This window comes from Salmo salar, chromosome 26, assembly GCF_965601325.2.
Source record: "Salmo salar chromosome 26, fSalSal1, whole genome shotgun sequence".
NCBI classification, from domain to species: Eukaryota; Metazoa; Chordata; class Actinopteri; order Salmoniformes; family Salmonidae; genus Salmo; species Salmo salar.
The window spans coordinates 12456247-12482592 of NC_138316.1; the positions used below are offsets into that span (position 1 = coordinate 12456247).

The window sequence follows — 26346 nt, forward strand, 5'->3', positions numbered from 1 at the left end:
TCAGTCCTTTCAGTGCAATGTGAAAACAAAGGCAGAAAGTAGCTAGTTGCCTCCTGATGTGGTAAAAGCTGGTCTTTACCTCCCTCTAGTGGCCATGGTGGAGCAGTGCATAATGCAGAGACGCCTGCAACATGGAGGCCTGTGAAATTAACCACAGCTGAACAAATGAGCGCAAAGACAGGTTCAACTGGAGGTCACCATCTGCCCAGTTACAACTGCTGGCACACTTGAACGGAGCCGCACCATCATCTTAAGCACATCAATCGCCGCTGCACACATTGCAGCACAATATGGCGTGAAAAGGAAAGAGGAAATGGATGCAGAGAGAGAGAGAGAGGAAGAGAGAGAGACAACGGCAAGATGAGAGATGTGAGAGAGGGAAAGAAACGAAATGAAGGGAGAAGAAATGTTCATCAAGCTCTGAACAGGGTCATGAGGCAAACTGATGACGCGCCACAGATCATCAAGCAATGAAAAGACATAAGAGCAGAATCGAATGAAAAAAGACCTGATGTGTTCTTTAATCAGTGACACGTGCACGATCACATTCACAGTAGGTGAACACACACACACACACACACACACACACACACACACACACACACACACACACAGTAATATCCTGGTTTTGATTAGGGACTGTCTGATTTGTAATCATACAAAACATCCTTCCTTTAAACTCTATTTAGTTTGGGGCGGCAGGTAGCCTAGTGGTTAGAGTGTTGGGCCTGTAACCGAAAAATTGCTAGATCGAATCCCTGAGCTGACAAGGTAAAAATCTGTTGTTCTGTCCCTGAACAAGGCAGTTAACCCACTGTTCCTAGACCGTCATTGTCAATAAGAATGTGTTCTTAACTGACTTGCCTAGTTAAATAAATTTTAAAAAATGTAAAAAAAATCACTTCCAGAGACAGAAGGAGAAAATAATTATGTGAAATGGTTACTTTCTACGGATGTGAGTTTTATTAGGACCAGATTCCGTGCATCACAAGCGCCCCCACATCTGGTGCGGTGCAGCTGATCCGTTTAAAAATTAGTCAGGCATTGACCTGGGCCTCTTCCCAGCAGGCTCAGCAGCCGCTGGGTCCTGACGTTAGGTTAACTCAAATATGGATCCCATCAACCAGACCTGGATCAGGTTTCAGCCTGTACCACCAAAGAGGAGGAATAAAAACAGAAAAAACTTCCCCTTGAAGAACATCCCAGACTAGAACTAGGGGAACAAAGCGGACTTGAGTGACGTGTACTTTTGATGTGGGTAAGGAAGTTTTATCTTTTTGAATGTGTTCGTACTGTTACTTTCCTGCCTATGACATTGCTATGGGAAATGGAGAGATTCCTTAGATGAGACGAACACGGTCTCGGGGGCTGGAAGGTGCAGCACCCTCCAGCTTGGTAATGGACCTGTGAAAAATTATATCACAGCACTATCTGTCTTAGATCACACACACACACACATACACACACTAACCAATTACACACAATATGTCCAAAACAACTTTGCGTGATGGATAGACTAGAAAAAAAGAAACAAGGAGAAGAGCAATTATTTGCCCACCCTGAAATAAGACTGGATGGTGTTTTGGAATTAACAATACATTGGCCTAAGGGCACAGGGCTACAGTTAGCAACACCATAACTTGTCATCTGAGCTGTCATGGAACAGGCCAGTTTGGTGCTACACGGTCAGCTCTGTAGTCAGTCAGCACTGTATCCCCTCTGGCTACTTCCTTGTACAGCACTTAACAGTGAAGTCAGGGAGAGGGGAGAAAGATACATCATTTATATTGCTCATCATTCAGCGCAATATAACAAGCGCTTCACCAACAACAGTCAAGAGAAGTGTTCTCAGCTGAACACTGATCTTTCTTTCGGTGTGTGTGTGTGTGTGTGTGTGTGTGTGTGTGTGTGTGTGTGTGTGTGTGTGTGTGTGTGTGTGCGTGCGTGCGTGCCTGTGTGTCTGTGCGTGTCTGTGTGTCTGTGTGTGTGTGTGCGTCAGACGGGATGTGGTCCATTGTGGGTCTCCCTGGTTTACATGAGTGTGTAAACCATTTTCAGTTTTCTTGTAGCTGAGTGCATTAGGGGTGGAAGCTGATGGCTAGGCCTATACTCATGTGTGTATATCTTTTAGAGCACAAAACTATCTGAGTCTGCATAGGACAGTTCTCCATCCAATGCAGTGAGGTGACTTTGTTGATGGTGGTGGATGACAATATCACATAGGCCTACCACAATTAGTTGGTATTGTAGCCTATTCAACAGTATGAGCATAGTCCATGAAGCTCTGAGATAAAGGACTAGACTGGAAATTGAATAGTTTTGAGGGAGTGACATATTCAGACTATCGTTCACTCAACACTGGCATTTTGATGCTTTATTTTCTCCTAAGTGACTGTTATCCTGTGGGGGGAAAAAAGAAACAATCCATCGCTCGACAACAATCCGTTATAGTTTGAATACATTTTATTTTTATTATAAGTACAGTTCAGTAGTTACAAAACGAAGCATCTGCCATGAGAATACAGCAAACAAAAGGTTTTCAGCTCACAAGACAGGTTCGTACGTGGAATGCTCTTATACCGGTTCAGAGAGAGCCAGGTAGTTAATATTAACCTCTCAGGTATACAACCACACAACGGAGAGAAGGGGAGCGAGGGCATCACTATGGGACTGACCGGGCCCTCTGATTGGTTAACTCAGACCCAGTCCCACAATCCACTTCTCAGCACCCTGTTTAATTCCCTACAATATCACTTTTTGTTTTAATTTCTCGTCCTTCCCCCCCCCCCCCCCCCCCCCCCTTCATATTTTGGAATTGGGAATTCTAAAGTCAAGAAAAGCAAATTAAAAACAGGCTCTTTTTTTGTGTGGAGTTGAATTTCAACCCGATGTGGAATTTGAGCATCGATCATCACTCTGCTTTAGTAACAAACAGTATGTAAATGATGACCACACAGGTGACTTGCATGCCTTGGGGTTGGCACTATGATAACATTTTTGTCAAAGCCATGTACTGTAGTCCTTCAAACTGAAAATGTACTGTATATATGTGCACTGTACATACCGCATTAGAATTCTCAGGGTTCACAAGAGGACATAGAAACATTTCACAATGTCAAGGGACACACAGACACACACACCTTCATTGTAGTTAGTTAGCTAGTTTTGTACTGTATAGATTTGATTTATAATACTATCACAGTGCAAAATACTTTTGGAAAAGAAAAAAAAAATCCTTCTATGCATAATGTATTATGTATATATGGGCATATGTTTGGAGCACATGAGTAGATTGTCAATCTTTTTCTTTTTTCTTTGAAATGTAGAAGGCAAAAAAGTACAGTACTTGGGGGGAAAAAAAATGGATCAACCCTAAGGCCTACCATCTAAAACAACTAGCTTCGTCGATGCAACAACAGATGACCGTATCTAAGGCTAGACAATATTTGTTTTTCCAGTTTTTCCGTCTTTTTTTTTTAAAGTAAATACATCAAACCGTTTCAGTAGTCAGTAACACTTTGCAACATTGATTGGTGGCAGTATCTTACAAACATTTGCAACACTATAGTCCTTGAAGTCAATAAGAGAGATGAAAAGGGGAGAAAATACAATCCCCTTTTGTTTTTGATATCTTCTCTTCAAGCTCTATGTTTACCTACAGGACAAGGTCGTGTAAACTAGTTATTACCGTCACTTCAACACTTTCTGCTCTTCACAAACAACGGGTTTTTTTTTTGTGTTTTTTTGTTGTTGTGGCTACTTCTCTCTTTTTACATTTAGTTCTGAGCATCTACAGGCTCTGTGATTTAGAGCGAGAAAAGAGTCTTCACTTCAGTCCTGTTTCTGTTATGGGGAGAGGGTGGGGTGAGGATCCTCAGTCCTCTGTCCATCATCACACCTTACTGTATGTACAATGCTCAGGCTTTCTCTTCTCGTTGTCACATCTACTAACATCCCAATCATATCTGAAAACTACTGCTCTCTCTTAGTTAGCTAGCACAGGAAAAGATTGTCAGAGAATGTCATACTTCTGGTTTAGTTTTTCCTTTATCTTCTCCCTGTTAGTTCGTTTTTGACACGCTGAGCATTGGGCCCTAAAACAGGGTAGAAAATAGCAACTAAAATGTGCGTGGAAATAAGTGTGCTTGGTCTCCATAGATGGTTGGTCTGGTCAAAAGGAGCGTGTTAAGCTACAGCTCCAGCTGGACAAGAGTGGGAATGGTACAGTCCAGGGACAATACCATTACTGTGATCCGGGGATCATTAAATACCTGTCTTTGTACTGGGTCTGATAGGAGAGAGAGAGAGAGAGAGAGCCTGTCGTACAGGTGAAGCACAGGTCAGCACAACAGTTCAGTCTGAATATTATCTTCTTTTTTTTTTGTCAACAATGATGGACGCCATCTTGGATCAAGGAATGTGTCATAGTAGGGGTGTGTTAGGGACTGTCATTTAGCAGGTAGTTTAATCAAAAACATCAAATCAAAGGAGAGACATGAAGAAGACAGAAGATGGAGGGAGGAGTCATCCATGAGAGGACAGGAAACCGAATGGTTAAAGTCGCTGTCTGTCTGTCACTTTGCTGAGCGTCACATCCAGTGGCCTCTACAAGTCATTTCAGCAGGTCTGTCTCTCAGTCTCCTCTCCATCCTCACACGGGGCAGAAACACTCCTTCATAGTTCCTTTTGAATGACTTCTCTTGTTTGATCGTAGCATGTTTTAAATAAAGTCTTTGATATAGTGTGTTCCTTCATCACCACCATCATCATGTTCCTGCCTTGCTCCAGCCGGGTGCTCGGGCCGGAGTTAGTCTCTGTTAAGAGAGGCTGCGTCGTGCGTCTCAGTGTCAGCTAGGTTAGGCAGCGCGAGGTTAGGGTCGAGGGTCAGCGCGGGGCCCAGGGCTCCATGGCCTTCCTCCTCTCCTACCCACAGATGAACTACAGTTAAGAGAACAAACGCAGATTAACAAGACTGCCCCCGGACCCCACCACAGCCACAACACAACCATTCTGACACTAAACATAGCATAGCAGTTATACACACAAAATGGCCACCTCTTACTGTAACAAACATCACAAAGGGTGAAGTAAGTGCAAAACAGAAACTGACATTCTGTTCAGGAACCAACATTTCGCATTATTATTACACATATATGACTGACAAACTTCTAGACTAACATTGAGGTGACTAAATTTAAAAAAATGATGAACTTGGTTCAAATGTATGCTAGGCCTCTAACAGGGACTCAGAGGTGAGGTTGTGAGGTGTTTATCAAAGGTTGCAGTCTATAAATGGTATGAGACACTAGCAGTAACATGATTTCCATACTTTTTCCAAGCAAGTTTGTTTGCTAGATACGTGTACTCAAGTAAGCAATTATACTACACGTTTGAATCCCAGACAGTAAAACACGCTCATCTTCAAGTTCTGCAACAGTGTGAGAGCTAAATAACATTTCCTTTCACAGTTCCATTGCCTCAACAACTTCTAGAGGACATGTTTTGGCAATAAAATCTACCGAATACGTTTCCATGTCATGTTCTTTTAAAGTGACGTTATGAAACTGACAAAGTGAAATGAAAATTGCTTTTAATCGATTGTGCTGTCGCAAGGAAGATATCGAAATGAAATGAAGAGTCGGTGCAGAGCAACGGAAAGCTAAAAACAGGATAAAACATCATGATTTTGATTTCTCAAAGAGCAATTACGCTGACACCTACTCTCTGTATTAAGCTACACAATCACACCGTCACTCTCAAATCAAGACGTACTGTATGTTCACTTAAAACTCACACGTCAAACAGTTTAGAAAAAGGCCGATGAAGATTCTAAAGAGAATTAAAGTAGCCCTCAGGGCTCGTCTGAGTTACAAGCAATCTTCGTTCACACTTGAAACATCCTATGCCAGGCGCGTCAACAAATTAAAACGTTCATCTCTGAGTGTTAACTTTCAAGACATACTGCACACAACTGCTTTCATCTCTTAAAGAGAGAGCATCACTGTTCTGCCCATCATTTGCAGTCTCATCTGCATGGTTCTGTACCACGGCGCAGTCTAAGGAAATACTGTCAGAGCCAACTTTGACCACTAGATGGCAGACTAAGCCTGTGTATGTCATGTATGCATTATATAATGGCAATATGATGGAACAGCCTGTTGGTTTATACTATTCTACGTCTACATCTATGCTTCACGCATAAATCTCTCATTACTCAGCCATTCACTAAGGAATCTGACTAAATGTCTATCAACACCTTCATTTTGGAATGCAGCCAATGGCATCCTGTCTGTCTAATATACGAAGCCCCTCCCCCTCCGCCCCTAAACAAAATATGTTGTCGTGGTCCACCTAATAAACAAACAAATGTTTTCCTTTACATAAAAAGTATCTGGTCTCTCAAGGGTGGCTTCTCCTCGTGATTTCCCTTCTTCTTCTTTCATTTTTATTTTTTTAACTTCCAGTAATGAGTTACAGATTAAGCCCCATACTTGATTTTCACTGTTCATTAACTAAGCCACCTGGAATGTTATTATTTAAGCATGACATTTCTTCTCCCCCAACAACTGCCACTGCGAGCAGGAGATTTCCAGGCCAACTTTATAGATTCCTCATAACTTCCTCTCAGTTTTAATTTCCCATTCGTGTGCGGAACAGATGCACCTCACCAGCCAACCCAAGGACCTCGTTGACATTCCACTTGTGTCTGCCATCTTAAAAACAACTACCGCTTATCATACCAGGTCAGTACTGTTTCAATAAATACGATCTGGTCAATGCTGTAGACTACATACTTTATCATTATAATGTAAGGAATCCTACCATTAGGAAAAGCATTACATGTATTATGCAAAAAGTAATAATATTGGGATTGGTAAATGCTACAATTTATACAACAGCATCAGGTCATCAAGACTCTCTATATGTGTGACAACTGATTAGATCATTATTTGTATGAGAACGTATATATTTTACAGTGAATTGCAAAAATGCACCGTAGTCAAAAGGACTATTGAAAATGCTGAAAGGGTGAGGACGCCCTCTACTGGTAAACTGTGAGATAACAGTCAGAATGGCCATTTACTGGAGAAGAGGGCCCTAGAAACCCAGGCATATGGTAAGAGGACACATAGCTCCAGGAGCCACCCTGTGTTAATACATGTGTCATGCTTAACAGAATGGATAAATGAATAGATGGACAGAACAATGGCCTAACACAAGGCTGAGAGCATGTGTTGTAAACCGCCTTGGGAAATACTAGTGTTAGCATGGGGGTCTCTAAGCAGTCTCTCACATGACATTCACAAGCCATTTTGCTGTGAAAGCCTCGCTAGTACGCAAACTACACAAGACTATTAAGCTAATCGGTTACTATGGAAAACAGTATAAATCCTTCTATTTTACATTGTGTTTTGCTCTGGATTTGTTACTGGTATGTAAAGGTTTGAGACGAAAATGTAGAATTCTGTTGAGGCCAAACTAAAGCAAGAGAAGTAATTCCCCCAGATAATCCTAGCCTCCATGTATTGTAGATTAAGTGCTAGTCTTCTAATGATGTGGGTTTGACTGCATGAGACTTGAGTTTAGCTGTAACATAAGTGCCATGGAAGTGACTGATGCCCTATGTACATTTGAGTGTGCTGCAGGCAGGCAGGCAAACAGGCAGTTACAATAGAGTACTGCCATTGAAGGTGCCTCTGAGGACTTTCTTCTCTCCCAGGCATCCGGCGACAGTCGAAAAAGTGTTGTTTTTGGCAAAGGTAGGCCTCATTGTAAAGCCAGTATTTATAAATATGTAAATATGAACAGCACACACCACCGCTTGAGCGCGAGGAAGTGAACCCAAATCATATTTTTAGAAGGTTTTAATGAATACAGGATGTTTATGAATACCATTTGCTGTGATTCACAAAGACTAGAGGAATCCACATCCACCCCCATCCCTCAAAGCACCACTAAAGAAGAAAAAAAAAAGCACATTTGCGGTGAGACACAGCAGGATTTTGTGTTTATGGCTGTTTCTGCTCAGATCCCCATTAGAAAGCACACTACTGCGTTAAAGGTGCACAAACAGTGACAAACTCCTGCATGTGGTAGCGGCACAATGAATAGGTTCCCAGCTATACTGCATCAAGGAAGAAGATTTGTGTTTCCTTTTTAGGTAAGACAAAAGTACAAAAGGAGAATCCATATATGCAGGGGGGGGGGGGGGGGGGGGGCTATTTTGCTCTATCTGATATTGTATTTTTAAAGAATGGCACTACACAATGTAGGTATTGTTGTTTAAGATTTTATTTGATGCGTTCCTCCTTACCCGTAGGTATTGTATGAGACATGGGCGTACAGAAAATTCTAGGTCTTGGTTGAGAAACAGTGGGCTGGAGTGAGTGCCCTCCCTCTCCCAGTGACTGTTTCTGAGACTAAGATGGTTGGATAGATAATACCTCCGCTGAGCAATTTAAGCCCAAACACTCTGATGCAACAATCTGTCTTCTTTGCCTGATAGCGTTTCCCCCCCCCCCCTCTTTTCCAAATGACTTTCTTTCATATCTAATTATATTTGCTAATGATCTTAGAAGAGAATAATGGAATGTGCTTGATCTATTACCTTTTTTTCAATACATAAATACAATACAGAGAGAATGGCTATTCAGACAGAAGAAGTATGCAAGATTGTAGTGCTTCTGATGGGCAAAATAACCCTCTGTGTCAGAGCGCTAATGGAGGGATTTGAACTCACAGATCACAGAACAGCGAGAGCGCTGTTCTGACTCCAAATTCAAACATGCAGTCACAATTTGCGCCTAAGTTGACAAACAAATGGCACATAGGCCCATTTTTGTGTCATGGTCGTGACTTGAAGGTTGATTGTGTGGCTGGCAAGCAGTGGTGGAAAGGGTACCCACTTGTCATATTTGAGTAAAAGTAAAGACCCTTAATAGAAAGTGACTCAAGTAAAAGTAACCCAGTAAAATACTACTTCAATAAAAGTCTAAAAGTATTTGGTAAATATACTCAAGTATCAAAAGTAAATGTAATTGATCACATGTAAAAAAAGTATAAAAAAATCCAAAGTAAAAATCATTTCTGATTAATTTTATTAAGCAAACCAGACAGCACCATTTTCTTGTTTTTTTTAATTTACAGATAGCCAGGGGCACAATCCAACACTCAGACATCATTTACAAACAAAGCATTTGTGTTTAGTGAAGCCACCAGATCAGAGGCAGTAGGGATGACCAGGGATGTTCTCTTGATAAGTGTGTGAATTGGACCATTTTAACTTTTGGGTGTCAGGGAAAATGTACGGAATAAAAACAACATTATTTTCTTTAGGAATGTAGTGAAGTAAAAGTAGTCAAAAATAAAAAATAGTAAAGTACAGATACCAAAAACGACTTAAGTGGTACTTGAAAGTATTTTTTACTTAAGTACTTTACACCACTGCTGGCAAGGCATTAGCAGCCTGTTAGACCCAACAGTAAGGTGGGTTGTTTGAATGTGACCCCAGAGGGCAGGACCCTCACCCTAACGCGTGTGAGTCTCAAAGCAGGACAAAGTGTTGCATGAGTAGGTTTGCACAATGTGGAGGGCAAACTTGACCATGTGATCACTGACTTTTGCCTTTACCCTCCATTTTGTGTGGTAGAGCTACTGCTCAAGGCTCATCTATCTATCTATCTCTCTCACTCTATGCATGCCAGTGTGCCTCACTTTGGGCCCTGCTAATGAATAGCCCTGCACTCCCTTGCCAAGCCCCGGTCCCCTCTTAATCCTCTCCTCCATTCTTCCCTCGGTCTTTTTCCCACAGGCAGCCGGACAGCCATGCCATGACAGACGCACTAAACCCCCCGCATTAATGGAAGGAAATGGCATTCGATCTCTATTTGATCTCCTAATCATTTCTGCTGAAATGATAATGAGCGCCCTTCCAATCTTCCCACAGAGGATAAAATAAATAGAAGAGATCCTCTCTGTACCCGAGAAATGACATCTCAGTCACCCCCCCCCCCCCCCCCATGTACTCACAACCAACAAATAGCTCCCCTTTAAATAAGCAACATTTCAAATACAAACACACAAACTTGCACACCCAGACGCACACGCACTGGCGACTGCTGTCTGTGATTCTTTTCAGCTGACATAATCCTGATTGATTCGTTCAGCAGATAAAAACTCTGTCCACTTCTGCCCTTTACTGCGGGAACATAATACCAGCCTTTATTCAGCAACAATGTAACATAACGGCGTTGGAATGTGCAACCCCCCCAAAAAAATCCCATTGCTTGTGGTTTGAGCACAAGCTGTAGTCTAATGTAGAAGGGGAGGGGAGAAAATAATTAACCACAGATTACCCAAGTGCGCTGGCGCTAACAAGGTCAACCAAAGGCTGTCGCTAAAAGTTTTTGTTGTTGTCTTTGTAGAGGGCACATTCTGGTTGGTGGGACGAGCCTGGGATCTTCTGTACTCCCCCCCCCCCCCCCCCGTCTCCATTGTAAAAGGAACCTTTTGTTTGGCAACAGGAAGAGATGAGGTCATCTGTGCTCATCAGGCCTCATTTGAGTATGAATAATGCTTTTTATTCTATCAAGCCTGTACGCAGGGAGGACCTAGCTGTGCTTACATAGACCGCACACACTTCCTTCCTTCACTTCCATATGGACTACAGGCTGGGAATGTTACCGTTACAGTTGTTAGTGATTTTCAATGGACAAGAATGTCTGTGACAAGCTACCGTACAGTACATGACTTCAGGGCTATAAAAAGGAAGATGAGATCACAACACCTGTCAAAATGAAGGTTTCAATTCCACAACATACAGACATGAAAGAGCACGCGCACACACACACACACACACACACCACACACACACACACACACACACACACACACACACACACTCCCTCGAACACTGACACGTAGCAGCGGCTAAAACAACATAAAGATATTCCGAGGCCCTCTCGCAGGCATGTCCTGTATTAATTGTCTGTGCTAATCTCACAGCTCTGGGCTCCCTCGAGTGTGTGGTATTATTCGCACTAGCATCGCGCCACTGCCATATCTGGTTACTAATTTTGTGTGGCGTCGCGCTGCGGTGGGAATGGAGAGGAACGCTGAAGCGACTCCGTCAGCCTGGGACGAGGTCCCCTCTGAGTGACGAGAACGACACTGTCTGTCACATCAGAGAAACGGAGGGGGGGGGGGGGGGGGGGGGGGTGAAAGACAGTGAGAGATAGAGAAAAAGAGAGAGAGATGAGGAGAAACAGAGTGGGCCTTTAATCCACCACAGTGGGCCTGTCACTGCACCTCCTCACAGGTTCCCTACTCTACTACTACAGACAGACAGAGCACAGGAACCTGCCTGCCGCTGAAGCACAGCGCTTCCTAGGGCAGGAATCACCCTACACTATAAAATGGGCTCCTAATGGATCAGGGACAGGAGTTTAAAATAAGAAAAGAAGGCAGCTGGAGACTTGGGATGTGCTCAGTGATGAGGATTCAGACAGGGAACACTTCCCTTTCTCTGTGTTCATCGTAAACTTGGAATACGCCCGTGATTGTGGAAGCGCCAATAGTATGATACAGAAATGCGTCTTCTCAGACAAGCTCTACAGTGAATCATCTGAGGCTTACTATCGTAATAAGGACAATAAAGGGAGTTCACGGGCAAGATCAAACAGTAGGGTGACACCAGAAATGTCTCTGAATGCTACGTTGCACTAGCACTTTCTCTGTTGATCCCTCTTCCTATCCTCCTCCTCCTTTCCCCCCGTTCTGCCTCCCACATCACCACAGTGTGCTGCAATGGAAAATCACGAGCACCTGGCTTGTTTTTTGTTTTTTTTAATATGATTTTGCAGACTTCCTCTGGTCTCTGATGATTCAACAGTTCCCGGTATAACATCTGCTACTTACTCTTACTGGGTCTCAATTAAGACAGCGCTATTCATGAATCAACTTTTATTTATGTTTCTGTTTTTCACATATGTGCTCGAGAAAAGAAGAGCCAAAAGGGCTCAAAGAAGATGTTTAGAATAAGGTCAAAAAGTGAGTAGACTTAGAGAAGCTCTGGCAGTGAGGGGACACGTATTAGAGGGAATAAAAACAACAACAGCTTTAAACCTACAAAAGCTGGGCTGTGAATTAGCATCCGCCTTTAAGAAAGGACCAAAGAGAAGTGGTGATATGATTATGTAAATGAAAACAGGATTTCCTGCTTGCTGGAAGCATTTCTGACCCATTCTCGTTGCAAATCCTCCATTTAAGAATAATTCCCGAAGGGAACCCCTCCGTTGCTTAACGGGATAATTATGATATACGAAACCTTCCAGGACCCCCCCCCCCCCCCCCTCCTATTTCTCCGGCTCAGTCTTCCTCTCCCTCCCTCTCTTACTCTGCAATGGTCAGCCAGCACCTCCAGAAGGCTCATTGTTTCCGCTCCAGTAACAGAAACAGTGAAAGAAACAGAAGATTTTCTTCTGCAACTACGTTTGACGTACACAGGTTGTTAATTCTACAGCTTCTTTAAATGGGGGGGGGGGGGGGGGGGACGACATGTCCAAATATACTGACAGACACCATCTCTGTTTTTAACTCAAGAACAATTACAGATTATTATTGTTCTGGTGAAGCCCAATTCAACTTGAGAGGTATTATAGTACACATCTACATTGGGGCAGTGAGTTTAACACCATATGAAGCAATTAAAAAAAAAATCTCTAGTGGACTGTTTGGACTTTACTTCCTGGTGAATCCTTAGCCTCTGCTACAGCACAGTATCTCTAACCGCAGGCCTTAAGCAGTGACACCCTGCTCTTCATGATTAGACCAGCTCCTCCCACTAGGATCTTTCCTATTACCCCTCTCAGTCAGCCTGTAACATGTGACCTCAGCGTGGGGAGAATAGATGTGGAATTGTATGACATATTACTGAGCTCTCAGGGTACGTGTGTGGCGGAGCGTTGGGAGGTAGTGTGAAAGGCAGCCTCTTCAGGTTTAGGTGTGGCTTTGTGTGTGCGTCCTTCGGCCCACGGTGGACGAACGCCACTGTCTAGCCTTAAACAGTCAGTGAGAACGGAGGGACTAAAGCAGCCGTGACCAGAGGCTATCAACCCCGGCTACAGTCCCTTTGTGATCTGACACAGCCCGTACAATATTACACACACACAGAAACCCCTTAAAAAAAAAAAACGATACATGAAAAGGGCGAAGAGAAATCACTCCGGTACAAACATGTCATATTCAGATCAGTTTAATTGCAGGCTAGGCCGTTGTTTAGTTTTTTATTTACTTTAAAGACGTCGTTAGAGAGCAAGATGTCAAACTATTCAGTGCTGGTGGAAGCACTTACAGCAAGTCTTTTTTTTATTTTTTTTTCACTTGACGCGGCCGTAAACAGTCGAGAAAGATCAAAACTATTCATCTGAGACCAAGACTCCGTTTTGAGATGACAGATATGGCAAAAGTTTTCCGTGAGATTGTGTGTGAAAAGGGAAACAGATTCGGAGAGCGAAGGCAAATCAAAGAAAGACTTTCGACGTATGAAGATGTGATCACTGAGGAACGTTGCACAAGGGGACGCGTCCTGTTAAAGTTCTCTCCTTTTTTTTCAGAGGTTGGGTGGGGCGGGGGGGAATGGAAGAGGAGGTGGGGCCTCTGTAGTGAAATGGCCCCCTACGCAAACTCACCACAGCCAAAAAAAAGGAGATGTTCTCTTTCGCTCCGGAGCGATAATGTGTAATATCAATTATTTATCTCCAAACACTGTTTATGAAGCTGGGGTGGCGGTTCTAATAAGCAGAAAGCGGAACATAAAATTTCACAACACGGACGAGGTGTTTTTCAGAATCATTACTTTGTGTGCGCTTCTAATTGAGTCCTCATAAATTACCAAGTAGGTAAAGCCTTGGTGATGATTGTTCCTGCTCTTGGCCAGTACCGTGCCCTTGGAGGGACTAGACAAGGTAGTGACACCCTCAAGAGGAACACTTCATTGCTCTGTGCATGACACTCTGTCTGATGTGGACTGTGTCTTACAGTACAGGTAGACAACATGACTGAGATAAGGATGAGAAAGGACCCACTGGGCACGGACGTCAATTCAACATCTATTCCACGTTGGGTCAACGTAATTTCATTGAAATGATGTGGAAACAACGCTGATTCAACCAGTGTTTGGCCAGTAAGGAGAGATGAAAGTGGAGTTTACTCTCCAGACATATTGATTGAACAACTCAAAAATACAGGGTTCTTCAGTTTCTATGGCGCACATTTCAAAAGTATAAAATATGATCAACATTGTCATTAGTTTACTCATTTCCAGGATGGTAATGCAGGAACAAGTCTAAAGATAATGCAGGAACAAGTCTAAAGGTAATGCAGAAAAAGTCTAAAGGTAATGCAGAAAAAGTCTAAAGGTAATGCAGAAAAAGTCTAAAGCTACCGCAGAAACAAGTCTAAAGATAATGCAGAAACAAGTCGAAAGGTAATGCAGAATCAAGTCGAAAGGTAATGCAGAATCAAGTCGAAAGGTAATGCAGAAACACGTCTAAAGGGAATGCAGAAACACGTCTAAAGGGAATGCAGAAACAAGTCTAAAGGGAATGCAGAAACAAGTTTAAAGGTGATGCAGAAACAAGTCTAAAGGTAATGCAGAAACAAGTCTAAATGTAATGCAGAAACAAGTCTAAAGGCAATGCAGAAACAGTCCTATTTTGATCACTCACTCCTCTCATTGTTCTGACATTGAAATCCATAACATTTCTTTTGTTCCTTAGCCTTCTCTCTCTTTTCCCAAGGCTGAGAAACATCAGACATGAGAACCATTTACCCGTTTCTAATATAAAAACTCGGGAAATGTACCTGGGATTATAAGTCATTGACAAATAACCTTGCTGAGAGATGCAAACTAGATTTTGTTCAAAGCTCTCCGACAGCCTCAACAGAGATTAGTTCAGTTCTTACCAGTTCAGTGATGTCACGGGGGAAATGTGTTTAAAGCCACATTGATTTATTGAAAGATTTCCCAATGAGAAGACGTCTCTCGACTTAGCGGCGAGTTTGTGTGCGCGCACGCTTGTGTGTGTGTGTGTGTGTGTTTCTGCACCTCAAATAAATTAAACAAACTGCAAAGAACTGAGAACAGAGAAGACATATTTTTGAACAAATTAAGAGCAGAAGTTACACTTAGAGACTGCCGTTTGATGGCTGAGACAACCACTTTTCCTTTGTCGTTTTCTCTCTCTCTCTCCGTTTACCACATGCTGTTTATCCTGCTGAAAACAGTGATTGTACAGCGCTGAGACACACAGGAGAGCTGACGAGGTTGTATAATAAGGCTTCTTTGTTCCCCTCAGGGAGAGAGCACAGCATTCATTTTACAATATTACCTTTTTTAAGAGTAATTATGAGCATCTGGTGCAGGGGGCTGTGGGAAACAGTGGGCTGTACAGTCCAGTCGATGAGTGGCCTGAAGTGGATGGGACCAGAACCCTCAAGATGTCACCCCACACAACTGTCAGAGTGGATGACATTAACCCCCTCCCCTCCCTCTCTTGATCACAAGCCCTCTCTCCCTGGTCTCCCTTTCTCTCTGCTCTCTCTCTCTCTGGTTCCCTCTCTCTGTCTGCATCTCTCTCTTTTTCTCGCTCTTTCTCTCAATCTCATGCTGCTTCCTTTTAACTCGTGAGGTCAGACGGAACCCCTGGGCAGTTCTCCCAGAATTCTGTGCCTGGTGAAGTCCTGCAGAGTGCCTTCTGGAACTATGGAGTGACCGCCAGAAGCACACTGTTGAACTAACCCTACCAGCAAAAACCTGATCATATCCATCCATAATAAATGCCCCAAATATATTGAGATAAAGGTCAAGCAAGGGCATTTTAAGTTCTGTATTCAAGCAACTATGCCCAGATATTTCTTTCAGACTAACGTGATGCCCTCGGATGACGGGAAGGCACATCGATGGCTGCCGTTCGCCCCCCTGCCTTCTCGCTGCTCTCCAGGCGTGGGAGGATGACAGCACAATGATCCCTTGTCCAAATGAAAGGCTTTGTGTATTCATCTATAACTGCCCACCATGCAAAGATAACCAGCCACACTCAGGATCAATATAGAACAGACAGAATTAAAAACAAAACTGCAACAGAAGATGGAGAATGTGTCTCTCCTCTCCTTTTCTTTGTGGACAAAGAAGATAAAGAGAGGAGGGGCTGACTGTTCGACTGACAGAAGTCGGACCAGTAGAGAGATCAGTGAATGCATCGAGTAACTTTAAGTTGAGGTTATTTCAAACCCCTAGTATCACATCTTAATTCTCTTATCTGTAAATGTAACCGGTTAACAGAGATCTGACATGCTTTTATATCAACGTATGAAACCGAGCAGGCGTACTGTCTGGTTGGACTGTTGGGTTATCGCAGAGAGACAGGAGTGAACTTTTGGGGCGGGCGGGTGGACGCCTTTAAACAGAGGCAAGAGAAACACGGCTCTGCGGCAGTGAACAAACACAGCCTCTCCAGCTAAAAAGCGCGCCAGCCAAACACGGGATCAAACAGTCCAGCGTTTGGTGTAACGATATCGACAGAATGTCAAGCACACAACAAGGTCTGGAAAAAAGGGGAGGGGGGGGCTAGGGTGGTGTGTGTATAGTCAAAAAGACATACAAACACAAACATACACACACACACACAAACATCCTTGCCTGTCAATCAGCATAATACAATACGGCTACAATCTAGCGTAACATAAATGCAAGCGGTGGAGAACAAACGGCAAAGAGAACGCTTAGATGAGGAAACAAGCAGACGATTAAACTGAGTTCCATAAAAATAAAAACTAATTTAAAAATTCTTAAGCGGGTATTAAAAACATGTACAGTTGAAGTCGGAGGTTTACATACACCTTAGCCAAACACATTTCAACTCAGTTTTTCACAATTCCTGACATTTAATCCTAGTAAAAAGTCCCTGTTTTAAGTGAGTTAGGATCACCACTTTATTTTAAGAATGTGAAATGTCAGAATAACAGTAGAGGGAATGATTTATTTCAGCTTTTATTTCTTTCATTACATTCCCAGTGGGTCAGAAATGTACATACTGTACACTCAATTAGTATTTGGTACCATTGCCTTTAAATTGTTTAACTTGGCTCAAACGTTTCGAGTAGCCTTCCACAAGCTTCCCACAATAAGTTGGGTAAATTTTGGCCCATTCCTCCTGACAGAGCTGGTGTAACTGAGTCAGGTTTGTAGGCCTCCTTGCTCACACACACTTTTTCAGTTCTGCCCACAAATAATCTACAGGATTGAGGTCAGGGCTTTGTGATGGCCACTCCAACACCTTGACTTTGTTGTCCTTGAGCCATTTTGTCACAGCTTGGGAAGTATGCTTGGGGTCATTGTTCATTTGGAAGACCCATTTGTGAACAAACTTTAACTTCCTGACAGATGTCTTGAAATGTTGCTTCAATATATCCACATAATTTTCCTCCCTCATGATGCCATCTATTTTGTGAAGTGCACCAGTCCCTCCTGCAGCAAAGCACCCCCACAACATGATGCTGCAACCCCCGTGCTTCACTGTTGGGATGGTGTTCTTCGGCTTGCAAGCATCCCTCTTTTTCCTCCAAACATAACATGGTCATTATGGCCAAACAATTATATTTCTGTTTCATCAGACCAGAGGACATTTCTCCAAAAAGTACAATCTTTGTCCCCATGTGCAGTTGGAAACCGTAGTCTAGCTTTTTTATGGCGGTTTTGGAGCAGTGGCTTCTTCCTTGCTGAGCGACCTTTCAGGTTATGTCAATATTGGACTTGTTTTACTGTGGATATAGATCTTTTTGTACCTGTTTCCTCCAGCATCTTCACAAGGTCCTTTGCTGCTGTTCTGGGACTGATTTGCACTTTTTGCACCAAAGTACGTTCATCTCTAGGAGACAGAACGCGTCTCCTTCCTGAGCGGTATGACGGCTGCGTGGTCCCATGGTGTTTATACTTGCGTACTATTGTTTGTACAGATGAACGTGGTACCTTCAGGCGTTTGGAAATTGCTCCCAAGGATGATCCAGACTTGTGGAGGTCTACAATGTTTTTTTCTGAGGTCTTGGCTGATTTCTTTTGATTTTCCCATGATGTCAAGCAAAGAGGCACTGAGTTTGAAGGTAGGCCTTGAAATACATCCACAGGTGCACCTCCAATTGACTCAAATGATGTCAATTAGCCTATCAGATGCTTCTAAAGCCATGACATAATTTTCTGGAATTTTCCAAGCTGTTTAAAGGCAGTCAACTTTGTGTATGTAAACTTCTGACCCACTGGAATTGTGATACAGTGAATTATAAGTGAAATAACCTGTCTGTAAACAATAGTTGGAAAAATTACGTGTGTCATGCACAAAGTAGATGTCCTAACCGACTTGCCAAAACTATAGTTTGTTAACAAGAAATTTGTGGAGTGGTCAAAAAACGAGTTTTAATGACTCCAACCTAAGTGTATGTAAACTTCCCACTTCAACTGTAGATTGTTTTAGTAATTCCTCTCGCATGGGATTTCAACAGGACATATAAATCAGCAGCCAACTCAAAGGTGCCTATGGTTTGCTCATGTACTTCCACATCTAAAGTATCTTAATGGATACTGCTAGAGCTCTCTGCTGGAACACCACGACAGTCTATCAACTGTGTCCAAAACAGATATTTTAAACTCAAAAACTTCTATGAGGATTTGATCAAATCCAGAGTTGATTTAAATAATGATTTGGATGGAAAGAACTGATCCTGTGGTAACTTTCACCACATGCCCAATAGAAATAGTGTAGAAACCCAAAACGTGGTTAGTCTGTATTCTGGACGGGGCCTGCTTCTTGTCTGTAATCAGACGTGTCAAAGCCTCCTGCTGACAGGTCCCAGAGCCCTCAGCACTGTCGCTCACAGACTCAGAGTTTGATGTCCCACGCTGGTGGACACATTCTACATCCTCCATCACATGCTTCTGATTTAGAGTTTGGATCTAAGAATGGACTGACTGGCTATCATCTAAACATGATACCCCCTTAACCTAACAACTCTGCTGGGTTGGAGTTCCCTCTCAGTGCCCGTCTCTGACCTCTAGGTGGTGCTAAACTTTTAGATGTGGTGAGCCTGGGAGCATGTGGGTGTATTTTCGAAAGACAATAAAAACATTAATTTGCCCTGAAATTATTCCTGACGTAAATGTAAAATGGTGCCCATTGGAACCCAGTAATGAAGCATGCGGCATCTCTGCAGCTCCTAATTTGACTAGTTAAATGACTCCATTACGTGTCTAACAGACAGAGGCAAATCATTTCTGGTCAGTTGAGGCTCACTTACCCACATCGTTGTGCTGGGGAAATGTAAAGACCTGTGTCTACTCTCCCCTTTTGTCTTTTGCCTTTTTAGTCATCTGATTACAGTACTCCCCCCCCCCCCCTCCCAAAAAATAAACTGATAGAAAAACACTTGGGAATGTGGTGGCACGGGCCTGAAAATCCATTAGTATATATAAGGCGCATGGTACAGTATCTGTGTATGTTTGTGTGTAAGTAGATCACCATGTTAATTACTCAACCCAGATACATGATCAACGTATAGGCACACATACTAAAGAAATTAACAGACAAACAAAAGCCACAATCTGTGTCAGTATTTTCCATCCCAAAAATGGCATATTTAATGCAGATTTGTGTAATCCTAACCTTGACGCGGAATTGGATTTTGCCGTCAGTGTAAAAACAGACAGAGAGAGAGAGAGAGAAAAATATTACAATATATTGAATTATTAAATAGACTGCCTGCTGTCCGTCACTGTCACTTAACACGTGTTGATGGTGAAGTGCTGTCCTACCAGCCACTGCGTGGACATCTGTTACTAAAATGAGCCCCCCCCTACTCCCCCCCCCCCCCCCCCCCCTCCCCAAATCTGTACGCTATTGAAATGTATTAATTTGTTTGTTTGTTCATGTTGAAAGCTACTACAATGACCACACACACAAGTGAACATCTATAAACACATACACACAGAACACACCGTTCCTTTTTAACACTAACAATCCTTGGAGACGGTTCATAAGGGGCTGGCTTGTCGTAGCATGTCAGGAAATCAGATTCAGTATATTCTTCACTTTCATGGGACACAGCAGCAGATGCAGAGCAATTTACAACCGCATCCATCCCTATAACCTCCCACCCTTAAACAGCAACATCCCCAATCCACTCCTTCTTGTCTCCGTAATTGACAAGTTGCAGAGTGGAGAAGAAGAAAAAAACTGAAGGGGCTAAAGACGCCTATATTTGAAATTCCTTCCCTTGTACACCTGAATAACTGCTCATATTAGAGAACACTGTTGTCAAGCTGATGCTACGTGTGTATACATCTGTCTGAATTATATTATAGGGGCGGCAGGTAGCCTAGTGCTTAGAGTGTTGGGCCAGTAACCGAAAGGTTGCTAGATCGAATCCCCGAGCTGACAAGACAAAAATATGTTCGTTCTGCCCCTGAACAAGGAAGTTAACCCACTGTTCCTAGACCGTCATTGTAAATAAGAACGTGTTCTTAACTGACTTGCCTAGTTAAATAAATACAAATGTTAAAAAATGTGACTGTACATGAGCATATGTCTTCTCCTATCCAAAGTTGTGGACATATATCGCATTACAGTAGTTCAGGCCTCCTCTGAAACAACTGCATTGACTTACAGTCCTTTGTGGGGCTTGTCATAAGAACAGTTGAAAGACCATAGCGACTGGACCTGTAGTCACATGGCTAAGGTGTGCTGCTGACACATGGTGGCCTAAGCAGGTGACGGTGTGTTCATAAGCAGCTCTGTGAGTTGCCATGCCTCCGATTAGCATATAAATCAGTTGCTCTAATTACATCATATTAGCAGGACAAGGAGAGAGGGACTTACAGTATATATATATATATATATATATATATATATATATATATATATATATATATATATATATATATATATATATATATATATATATATGGTGTGGCGTGATGAGCATTGACCACTGCGTGTGCTTGTAATCTGGCACTTCCTGGAACACATGGAAAGTGCAGCAGACCGGAAACCACAGATTAGGAAGGTACTCGATACACTAACGCCACGTTCACCAGGGCTTAAAGTATAATAGACTGACTAGTCATAGGAAAGATATAAGCCCCTTGCGTCTGTTCCCGTAGCATGACACGTGCCCACAAGAGGATGCGGGGTGTTTCTGGGGATAGGGTTATGAGGAGACGGATGTGCCCGGGTTGTGCTTCAGCTTGGTAGGACGATTGCCGACTGATTGACTGAAGACGAGGGCATATCATGAAGACAGAGTCCGTCTCAATGGATTGACGTGGTTGTTGGGGACTGAATCCAACGGAACATGACGCCCTAAAAAAAATCCACGTACTGCACTATTGATCCAGACCACCCGTCCATCCATCCACCCCACCTCCTATAGATTGTGGGATAGTGAGGGCCCAGGGGGCACCACCGTCAGTTAGTCCCCGTCAAGAAATGCCGGCCCTGGGCATACTCTGGTGCCACTAATGCCACCAGCTGCTACAGCACTGCCCTATGTGAGTAAGAGCAGGGCCTAAGTCTCCTGGACATAAAAGGCTTTAATGCGATAGGTAATTATGTAGTCTGATCTCATAGCCAGGGGATTTAAGAGCTAACTATACCACCAGCACCCGCCCTCCTGGAAACACATATCAATGTCTATGAATAACTGGATGATAGATAGACTGAAATAAAGATAGATACAGGAGATAGATAAGAGACAGGGATATTGAGATCCAGATAGAGATGCCGATGAAGATAGAGGAAGAGAGTGCGAGGGGGAGAGAGATAGAGAGACACGGATTTGTCGTTGCGTTTAATGAGAAAAAGCACTCCACTTAGAATGAGGAACTTTCTCAAGTGACACGCAACAGGCTCTGATGTTAGATGCCCAATAGGAAAATGTTGTCGGGCCTCGTATCCTACAAGCTACATGTGTCAGACGTTAAATATACATCTCCAGCATTGAGGAGAATATGTCTGACTTTTATGTGCACAGACTGGCCTTTCTGAAGTCAAGTGGGGTGTTTTCATGGCTGGGCGCCCCCCAGTGCCCGCTTCCTCCCCCATCTTTAACGCTCACTGGCGTTTTTGACTGTTGATCCTCCTGAAGAGGACAGATCAAATATTCCACTCGAGTCGGAGCCTTCCGTTTCGGGCGCAGATATGATTGGGGTTGACGGACGGGCCTGGTTTGAAGTCTTAACAGACAGCTCTACTTTGATATCCTCGCTCCCAGTGTATCACCAAAGACACAGGGAAGAGAGGAGGGGGGGGGGGGGGGGGTTAGAAGAGAACGAGAGAGATGAACAAAAGCATCTGTGGAGTGGTCAGGGCCAGCGGCAGCTTGAGTCGGAGGCTTTTTGAAGTCCCCCCCCCCCCCCCCCACCACCCTTCCTCGCCCCCAAAGCCCCTACTGCCTCCCCACTACTCTCTCTCTCTCTTGCCCTCGCTCTCTTCCCTAATGGTCTCTGGTAGCACCCATTGCTGACACACTAGATGGTACCGCTCCACGACACCACTGCTGAACCCCGTAGAGTTGTTCCCTACCTTTCAAGCGTATTTTAATCACAATAAACCCATAATCATAATTGCGTTGATTATAATCACGCAATAATTCTACATCAAGCCTATACTGGCTGTAATTGCTTTTTCTAAAAGGTCCATTATTCGAATGAAATGTAGAGTAGTATACAGTGATGGACAGAAATCATAGAATATTGACATTACCGTGAAGAAATGCTCAACCTAAATATTAGATATACAGTACAACTGTGAGACAAAACAGATGTCCTTTGTCACGGTCGGAATGAAAGAGTTAACTGCTTTTTTCCTATTGTAATTGTCTCCCTTATAAACAGATTTTGTTGCTGCTTAAAGTGGGCTCAAAATTAAAGCATATCGCTTTACACACATATTGCATGCATATTACGGAGCCCCAGCTGCCCGTGCCCTGCTCTTAAGAGCCATATGATTAAGTTAGTGGGGGTGTATCAGATAAGATTTAAGCATCCCCTCCTCATGGGCACCCCTTCGCATTTTACAGGGGACTTATTAAATGGGGGAAATGACATTATTTTCCTGAGTGTATGTGTAATTATTGCCACACACCTGTGACTCCTGCCATCTTCGACAGGATGAGAGGAGGAAAGAGGGAGGGAGAGACACGGAGAAGGAGAGCGAGAAATGTCGTTTGGAGCGACGGGAGTTCTCATTTCGAGAAGAAGAGAAAAAAAAGGAGGGACAAAAAAAAAAGAGAGAAAAACAGAGAGCTTGTTAATCAGAGTGTTTCTGTCACTCGCAGTGCACTGGGATCCTAATGAACCGCACACTGTCAGTGACATCACATCCCCCTGATGTAGGGACATCTTTCAGCAGATCCAACCAACGCCGTCGTTCGGGAAAACAGGCACCAAAACAACAAACTGAAGTGGACAAAAGCTTTGCTGAGAAGATAGACTAAGAGAGGAGGGGCGGGGAAAAAGTCTTCGAAATCCATCCGTACATCGTTCTAAATTGTCAGTCCTTTTATTTGAACAAAAAGTTGCTTGAAAAACACTGACATAGTATCCACAGCCAAGGTTTTGTCTCTCGCTGCCCTTTTTGAAAATGACCACCCTGATTAAGGCAACATGTGAAATATCACTCAGAAGACAAAGGAAATGACCTATTAAGATGGCGAAATGGTCTTCCTTCACGCCTGCTCCAAAAAGTGACTCACGACGTCGTAATTGTTTACCTTTGACACCGACCATAATTCTCCTCCGCTCGTCTGTAACAGAATATTTCAGCATCCCCTTTCAGAAGCCACGCACTCTGTGTTCTCTCCGTCCTTACAGGGCGCCAGGGCCTCAAATGTCATCGCAGCACATCAGACCCTCTATGACTCCACGCCCCCCGTGTGAGCACATGAGAAAACGATGGGAAAGAAAGGAAATCAAATCTGAAAGTCGGGAATGAACAAAGTCATTAAAGAGACTCTAGTCTTGTTGATAACCATCGGCATATTGTCTGGGTCACTTAGCATGACCTTCTTTAGCTAGCTGATTTCTATAAACATTTTTTTTTTTGCTTTTGACATTTTGGATCGGGTGTGAGCAAAAACAAATCACGTCAAGGTTTTACTGTCAATTCTGTTTTCCTGTGTGGCTCTAAAAGTAGGGAAATAGCAGTGTTTGGTGTAATGTTTAATAGAAAACAGATGGTTGCCGATGTAGGGCCTTGCAGTGGTGGTGACATGCCTTTAATATTTTAGAGTGGTCTTGCTGTAAATGTTGAAGCAGCTGTTTCCTCCCGTTGTAAAAATGTGAGTTTTAATTCATGATTGACAGCTATTGGATTTACTGTAAATTCCAGAAATGAATATGGAAGCGATGAAAAGAGAGAGGGGTGGGCGAGGGGGACCGGGGGTAGATGGGGAGCGGGGGGGGTTTGGCGCTGTTTGGCACTGAATATATTCCTCTCAGCCCAAACCCTGTTTATTTTCTACTTTTTATTTTTTAAACCACTGAGCCACAGTCTGTTTAAACACAAGGCTGTGTATCCAGCTCTATACGCACTGATATTCAGATGTACAGGAATATTAAAATATGAGCGAGCGAGGAGAGGTTGGAGAGAGAGAGAGAAAGAGAATGAGGTAGGGTGGAGGCTGGAGTTCTATTTGTATGTGTTTGTTTAGCTGCTGTTCGTTTAGTTTTAATGTCAGCCGCAAGAAGAGTTCCCCTGATGCTCATGGTTGATTGTCATCAATTCGCTTCTTGGCATTTAAACCACCTGCTTCAAATACAGGTATTTGAAGTGCAAATACACTGCATATGCCCAGACAAATTAAAAAACATGGGGAGTAAACACTTTTGAAGTCAGAACTTTTTACAATTTTTTTCATCAGGGAGTTGCACTGTCAAATATTATTTTCTTGAGGAGGAAGGCAATGCCAGACAGATAATGCTTTTCACAGCGAACCTGCATAATACTAACTGGTTATATATTTATTTATGGTTTTGTTCACAAGGCATACAAAAAGGTTGTGTTTTATCTTACCCCGAGCTCGAGTGTTGTGCCTCTCGAGGGTGTTCGATTAAGTGGTGGACACAGTGAGAAAATATATATATTTTTCTTTTTTTTCATGACACTACTGTTATTTAAACATCAATAGCCATACATCTTCTTAAACATTGGCTCACTCTCATATGGATATTTGTAGATGATCATTACTTTTACCTCCATATGCTTTGTCTTCCTGCGTCAGCTCCTAGTTGTAATATCCAATATTGCTGCCTCTGCATTCAGCCAAAGCCAATGGCCCTTGTTCAATTCATTTAATTGTATCAGTGAATCCAACTCTGCCCAGTACGGAAGTGACGACATTAACGAGGACGTATTTGAATGAATTCAGAGCCTAAGATTGTGTAGCGCTAACCAAATTATAGCAGTTCCCCCCAAAAAATGTTTGGCGTCTATATTTTTGAAAATCTCTTTCCCATTCAGACCTAGTTAAAGTGAATCCTGTGATAAGGATGAGCTTTTTAATCAGGCAGATGGGCAGCCAGAAAACACTGGGTCTGCACTGTCTCATCATCATCATGATCATTACCATCGTCATCATCATCAGCATCATGTGCATTTCTATCAAACCGTCTGATGAAACAATGATGATGGCCTCAAGCTAACAGTCTGGAACATAGAATCTACTTCTAAAACTTCAGGTATGCTGCGCTACACTTTCCAAAAAAAAAGAGAGCGCGAGAGAGAGAGAGAGAGAGAGAGAGACTGCTGCCCAAATGCTCTCTTTTCCTCTACTTTTGATAAAGTTGCTGAATGTTGTTTTTCAAATTAACAAGCAGGCTTTTCATTTTGTCAGATGAAGAGGAGGAAGAGGGGGGGAACAGTGTTGATCATGAAACAGATTCATTAGCACTAGTGAAATCCACTAGTCCTCGTCTGCCTACATCCTGCACACCACACCTTGCAGCTTATTGATTTGCTTAAAATACAGGCTGACGAGCTTGGGACATGGCAGGGATCGGCAGGGTTCTCTCCATGAAACGGCTGTCAATCCTGTTGACGAGCACAACGCCAGCAGATGCAAGGCGATGTTGCCACGATTGTTCACGGGCCTGTCAACAACGCCAGACAGAAGCCCTGACGAGGTGTTACCTAATTGTGTTTTAAAAAGCGATGACACTTTGTCTAGTTCTCTCGATACGTCTCTTAATGCAATTAAACATCCTAAAAAAACAAAGTATGGAAGTGTGGGGAGGGATGGGAG

General features: G+C 43.1%; 1 protein-coding gene and 1 long non-coding RNA gene across 8 annotated transcripts in view; one reads left to right on the forward strand and one right to left on the reverse strand.

Annotated features, from left to right (window-relative positions):
* Window positions 1-26346, reverse strand: part of LOC106587166 (zinc finger protein 536) — a 180279-nt gene that overhangs the window by 15808 nt on the left and 138125 nt on the right. Inside the window, exon 8 of one of the 6 annotated variants that reach the window (XM_082969414.1) lies at window positions 2777-4938. The exons of the other annotated variants lie outside the window; for them this stretch is intronic. Coding sequence (XP_082825540.1) covers window positions 4808-4938 — 131 coding nt within the window. The 3' untranslated portion in view covers window positions 2777-4807. Of the gene's footprint in view, window positions 1-2776; window positions 4939-26346 lie in introns of those variants that run through there. 6 annotated transcript variants of the gene reach the window in all.
* Window positions 6187-26346, forward strand: part of LOC106587308 (uncharacterized) — a 50709-nt gene continuing 30549 nt past the window's right edge. The window contains exon 1 of one of the 2 annotated variants that reach the window (XR_006762245.2): window positions 6187-6743. This is a non-coding gene — a long non-coding RNA (uncharacterized LOC106587308). The remainder of the gene's footprint in view (window positions 6744-26346) is intronic. The other variant, XR_014382815.1, reaches the window with a different exon arrangement.